This window comes from Contarinia nasturtii, unplaced genomic scaffold (genome assembly GCF_009176525.2).
Source record: "Contarinia nasturtii isolate CC-2019 unplaced genomic scaffold, AAFC_CNas_1.1 Cnas_scaffold_4232, whole genome shotgun sequence".
Taxonomy (NCBI): Eukaryota; Metazoa; Arthropoda; class Insecta; order Diptera; family Cecidomyiidae; genus Contarinia; species Contarinia nasturtii.
This window is the reverse complement of record NW_022201527.1, coordinates 1-6,918: the sequence shown is the minus strand read 5'-3', so window position 1 is coordinate 6,918 and position 6,918 is coordinate 1. Positions and strand designations below refer to the sequence as shown.

At 34.0% G+C, this 6,918-nt stretch overlaps 1 protein-coding gene across 1 annotated transcript; it reads left to right on the top strand.

Annotated features, from left to right (window-relative positions):
* The first annotated feature begins 1,612 nt into the window (after positions 1–1,612).
* Positions 1,613–6,795, top strand: LOC116350521. Its single transcript, XM_031782328.1, has 3 exons — positions 1,613–3,218; positions 3,260–5,439; positions 5,497–6,795. The coding sequence occupies exons 1-3, from the start codon at positions 1,613–1,615 to the stop codon at positions 6,793–6,795; spliced, it is 5,085 nt and encodes a 1,694-aa protein (XP_031638188.1).
* The last annotated feature ends 123 nt before the right edge of the window (positions 6,796–6,918 follow it).

Sequence of the window (6,918 nt, the reverse complement as noted above, 5' to 3'; positions counted from 1 at the left end):
TCAATCGAATTTAAAACAAAATATCAATGATCTTTTTGGAAGTGACAGTGAAGAAGAAAAAAAAAATTACATTAACAAAAAAAGAACGTTTGCTATTAAAATTGCATGGGAGAAAGAACTGCAGCAAGTTAGAGGGAGAAAAAAACGACGATTCGGATGTATTGGAAATAGAGGTAGACAACGATTTGTTTGAATCACCAAAAAAGACAGATTTGCAAATACAGTGTCACACACCAGAATTAAAGAATATTCGAATCAGTTTTCAAGTGCCTCAGCTGTTATCGCCGATAGTTAAAACGCCGCAAAAAGAACAGTTATCGTCATCACAACCATATATACGCACACCATCAAATAGAGCACCGCATTCATTTAGTTTAAGACAATTACCAAAGGCAAAAAGTCACGCGAATGATAACACACAGATAAAGAAACCAAAGCATACAACATCTCTCTCGCACACCAATCAATACCATAGCAAAAATTCATCAAACGCACAAGCATATAGTACGCAAACAACACGCGTACACAAGCAATCAACATCTCAAGCACACACGGTAAACGGCATACACACTGATAAGATAAAACATACCTTATCATCAGTGTGTGTTACACAACAACGCAAGCAACGCACGCAACGCACGCAGTCGCATCACATGATACATAAAGTGTCGAATAACGACAATAAAGTACAAGCGGACGATAATGCATCAAAACAATTGATAGGTAATCGATTTGTCTCTCTCTCACATAGCACATCAATTATCGAAAAACACAATTTTGCACAAGAGTTACGTGTTACAAAGACGGTAAATAACATACAGCCGAATACACACACAGTGGAAAGGCAAATCGTCGATTGTTTGGAAGATAAGAAAGCCGTCGAAACGCATCGTATCATCACTTTACAAAATAAAAACGTTCCAGCAGGTGTTCATCTTGCAATAGCAGTAGACAAAAATAGATATTATTCTAAAAACGCACTCAAAAAAATCACAAGAAAATTAGCTCAAGAAATGTAGATTATTTATTGCACAAATATGAGTATTCTATTTCAATAAAAAAAGAGAGAAAAGAAATAAGTCACGATAAAATATATAATCAATTAATATAAATAATTTAATTAGTTGTAAGCGTTACACACATCCGAATTGTTTCACTTAAAATTTTACGGTAACATTGCGACTAGCCGCACGGATTCGTTTCACATTTACGCATAAGCCGCACGATTCCATTTCACATTTAAGTTGAACATTTTAATTTCGCATTTCGAGATTATATTACAGTTTACGTGCAGTTAAATGCACGTTTCCTGTTCGCATTTCGCAGCTAAGCATTTAAGATTTCACGTTAAACATTTTAATTTCGCATTAATATTTAAGTATAAAAAAAAAAAAAAACACACACACACATCAAATTAATTAGAATCATTTAAAGAAATTTAAATTTAACAAACATTTGCAATTAATTAAAAAAAAAAAAAAAAAAAATACATTCATTTTTACTTCTTTTTCTCTTAATAAAACACACATTGATAATAAACATATCATCTTTTCATGTGATTATTAAAATTCCTATAAAGCATATGAATTAAATAATAGAGCATAAAATCAAAATGCCCCCGCAAATACAGAAAGATAAAAAATATTACGAAAAGCAAATAAGAAAAAGAGCAAATGCAATAACTGTAATAAAATCTCAAGAATCAAAAGCAAAAAATGTGGACGAAAATACCGCACAGCACGAATTAAACAAACGTATAAGCATATTGGATGCTGCATATGAAAAATTTTCAAAAAGCACTGCAGAAGCTGAGGATTGCGATGAATATCTTGAAGACGATATAGACCCATCAGTAGAAATAGTAACAGAAACTTATTTAATGGTCTATAATCAATTAAAATCCTTTATAAAGGAGGAAAATACATCTGTTTTGCATTCTACAATGAGCACAACACATCGTCAAAATGAAAAAAAGGTAAAACTCCCTGAAATAAAAATACCAACATTCAGTGGAAACCCCATGGAATGGACTTCTTTCTCGGACACATTCACTTCTCTCATAGACTCAGATCAACAGTTGACAGACGTTGATAGACTCCATTATCTAAAGAGCTCGTTGAGAGATACAGCCCTATCAGCAATTAGTAAATTACAAGTTACAGATGCAAATTATAGAATAGCATGGGATATTTTAACAGAGAGATTCAATAACAAAAGGACAATTGTTAATCACTGTTTGGCACAATTTATGGATCAGCCAAAAATTAATTCATTAAATTCCGCCAATTTACGCGCATTAATAGACATATCAAAAGAATGCATGCAGTGTGTAGAAACTCTAATTGATTACGTCAATCAAGACTGGGATGCAATTCTGGTTTTAATAATTGAACGAAAAATAAATAATGAATTGAGAAAAAGCTGGGAACAACATTTGGGAGGTGCAACAAGAATTCCGTCTTTCGACGAGTTGTTAAAGTTTCTAGAAACGCAGTATAGAATATTATGCACAAGCGAATCAACGGTAGAAAATAAAGCAAAACCTGAAGGCATGTCGACAACTTCTCAAATAGTTCATAATAAAAAATCAGAGATTGCATCGGTTCCAAAGCAACAAGATCAGTGTAGTGTTTGTAAAGAAGATCATTGGATGTTCTTTTGTCCAGTTTTCGAGTCATGGACAGTAAATGCAAGAAAAAGATTTATAACAGAAAATAAATTGTGCGAAATATGTTTACATGCACATGAAAAACAGCAATGTCGATCAAAATATAAGTGTAGAACATGTGGAGGGGAACATAATACAAAGTTACATGAAAATAGTTCAACTTCTGTGCATGCAATATCTGTATATCAAAATCAAAACACATCTTTGGAAAATAATATTAGTATGCCAATTATTCCATCCAATGAAAGATCAAAATTATTAGCAACAGCAATAGTCAAATCAAAAGATAAGTCCGGTATAAATTATTTATTACGTGCGTTCGTTGATCAAGGTTCAGAGGGCATATTAATAACAGAAAGAGCAACTCAAATGTTACATCTAAAAAAGAAAAATGAATATATGCCTTTAACGGGCGTTGGTGATGTCTCACTTGGAAATGCAAATAAATCTGTGCGAATACAAATTGAGTCAGTCATCAATTCATTTAAAATCACAATGAACGCATTAGTAGTAAAATCAATTATGAAGCCACGAAAATACAATGAAGAAAGTGTGAAAAATGGACACATTTAAATGGTTTAACACTCGCAGATCCGCATTTTGCAAATGCAGAACACGTTGATCTTTTATTGGGGGTCGATATATATGGAATCATTTTATCAAATGGTTTACGCAAGGGTTTATTGAACGAACCAGTGGCACAAAATACTGCATTCGGCTGGTTAGTTTTTGGAGCATGTACAGAAAAGAGTGTTTATAACATAAGAATAAATCATTTATCATTGGAAAATGAAATACGTCGCTTTTGGGAAAATGAAGAAGTGGAAATTGAGCCAATTTTAACTCAAGAGCATCAAGAATGTGTTGAATATGTCAATAAAACTATAAAGCGATTAGAAAACGGACAAATGATGGTCTCATTACCGTTTAATATGAACCCAAAACATGAGAATTTCTTGGGCAATTCCAAGCAAATGGCTTTACGTCGCTTTTATCAAATTGAAAAGCGTTTCAGTAGAGATCAGCTATATAAACAGCGTTATTTTGAAGAGATACAGGGATACTTGGATCTAGGTCATATGTCATTATGTAACGATTCAAATGACGGATATGTTTTGCCACATCATGCCATAGTTCGTGAGAATAGAACGACAACAAAACAAAGAACAGTATATGACGCATCAGCCGTAACATCAAATGGATATTCATTGAACGATAGATGTTTAAATGGACCTACCATTCAACCTGAATTATTTGATACATTTATTCGATGGCGAATATTTAAAATCGCATTAATCGCGGATATTGAAAAGATGTATCGTCAAATACTTGTAGCCCCCGAGGACCGAAAATATCAAAAGATTCTCTTTAGATTTTCGGAAAAAGAACCAATTAAAACCTACCAACTCAATACAGTCACTTTTGGCACTAAACCAGCTCCATATTTAGCAATATTTTCAACATTTGCCTTAGCCGAATTAGAAGAGAAACGTTTCCCAGAAGCAGCGAAAAGAGTAAAAACTGATTTTTATGTCGACGACTGTATGAGTGGAAGTCATTCAATCAAAGAAGCAAAAGAATTACAGCAACAATTAAATGGTTTGTTTCTCTCGGGGCATTTATTACTGAGAAAATGGGCATCAAATAATGAAGAAACATTGGAGGGAATACCAATGGAAGATCGTGCAATAAAACCATCATTGGAATTAAACAAAAATGAAACCATCAAAACTCTCGGAATGCATTGGTCACCCTCCACTGACATAATAAGCTTTACAATAGATTTGTCAAATTTATCACAGGAAAAGAGAATTACGAAACGTAAACTTTTATCAGATTCTTCAAAGCTATTCGACCCGTGCGGTCTCCTTAGCCCCATTACAATCAAAGTAAAAATTTTAATGCAAGAAATATGGAAAAGTGGTATTAAATGGGATAATTTAGTATCTGATGAAATTCAATTGGAGTGGAATAGATATCGAAGCGAATTAAAGTTAATCGAACAAATTAAAATCGAGAGATGGTTTAAATCTGGCCCAGAATCTCAAATATTTCTCCATGGATTTTGTGACAGTTCTGAAAGAGCTTATGATGCGTCAATTTATCTCATACAAAAAAGCAATCATATTACAACATCGACTTTAATTTGTTCAAAAACAAGGGTTGCACCCATTTCAAGTATAACCATACCAAGATTAGAGTTATGTGGAGCCCTATTATTGGCAACTTTAATGCACAGAACAATGAAAAATTTAAATATTGAGAAGAAATTCGTTCATTTATGGACTGATTCATCAATAGTAATCACATGGTTAAATTCGCATCCTTCCAAATGGTCAGTTTACGTCAGTCATCGAGTAAGTCGCATTCAAACGTTATTTGATGCACAACATTGGAGACATGTACGAACTTATGATAACCCAGCGGATATTGCCTCTCGTGGAGCGTTTCCAAGCGAATTAATAAACAATAATTTGTGGTTTCATGGTCCCTCATGGTTATTGCTCGAGGAAGATAGATGGCCAAAATTGGAGTTAAAATTACCGGTGGGAATAAATCTAGAAGAAAAAACACGCATCCATAATGTTAATATAAAAGAGACACCGAAAGAACTTGTATTTTTACGAAATTTTTCAAGTTTGAACCGATTATATCGAGTCACATCATACATGTTTCGATTCGTGTATAAAAATCTCATGCATAATGAAAAGTTAGATTATGCCAGCGGTTATATTACAGCGGCAGAAATAAAGCGAGCAAAATATGCATGGGTAAAATATATACAAAATTTACATTTTTATTCTGACATATCATCATTAAAAATAAAGGGATCAGTCAGCGAAAAAAGCGTGTTAAAACAATTGAATCCAGAAATAGATGAAAATGGAGTTTTAATTGTTTGCGGTCGTTTGGAAAAATCAAATTTATCATTAAGTCAAAGACGGCCAATCATTTTACCCGCTAAAAGTAATTTATCACAGCTAATAGTTGATTACGCGCACAAAGCAACACTACATGGCACAATACATCTAACATTAGCTCGTATACGTCAGGAATTTTGGATTTTGAATTGTCGAAATTTGGTAAAAAATCATATTCATAAATGTGTGAAATGTTATCGTCAAAAGCCAAGACCAATGCAACAGCTGATGGCTCCATTACCATTGGTTAAAACAGTACCATCTCGTGCATTTCTGCATTGTGGTTTGGACTTCGCCGGGCCAATAGACATTAAAGCATCAGATAAACGAAATGCACCCGTCATAAAAGGGTATATTTGTGTTTTTGTGTGTATGGTATCGAAAGCAGCACATTTGGAAACAGTTGGTGATTTAAGCACACAAAAATTTATAATGGCACTTCGCAGAATGATGTCACGTCGGGGATTAAGTAGCGATATATACTGCGATCAGGGCACCAATTTTCAAGGTGCCAGTAACGAATTGCCAAAACTATTTTTACAAGCACAGTCGACAGTATCAAATGAAATCGCTAGTTTATTTGCTTCTGATGGAATAAAGTTTCATTTCAACCCCCCTGGAGCTCCAAGTTGGGGCGGCCAATGGGAATCATTTGTGAAATTAACAAAATATCATTTACGCCGAATGACAACGTCAATCAAATTAACGTTTGAAGAAATGAGCACCCTTCTCACACAAATCGAAGCATGTTTGAATTCACGGCCTTTATGTGCAATTACAAGTGACATCGACGATTTAGACCCCGTTACACCTGGTCATTTATTAATTGGTTCACCATTGAATTTAATTCCCGAGCCAAGTTTACTATCACTAAAAGATAATACGCTTGATCGATTTCAAGCCATTCAAAAAGGATTACAAATATTTTGGAAACGATTTTATACTGAATATTTGTATTCACAACAGCCACGGAAAAAGTGGCATAAAACCAATGAAAATATAAAAACAGGGGATTTGGCAGTTATTATCGACGATAATATACCTCCAGCAAAATGGATTTTGGGCAGAGTCATTAGGGTACATCCTGGTTCCGATGGTTTGGTAAGAATGGCAACATTAAAGACTCGAAACGGAGAGTTACAGCGACCGATCGTTAAACTTTGTAAGCTTCCAGTGTCGGGACCCCCGGAGGATGTTCCAAATTGAACATAATTTAAGAAATTAGACTTAAGATTTTTTTTTATATATATATATTTTGTTTTAATTATTTCACTTAGTTCTGAAGTCTCATTTAAATATTACCGCTACTCGCTTCCTCTTCAACTTCAC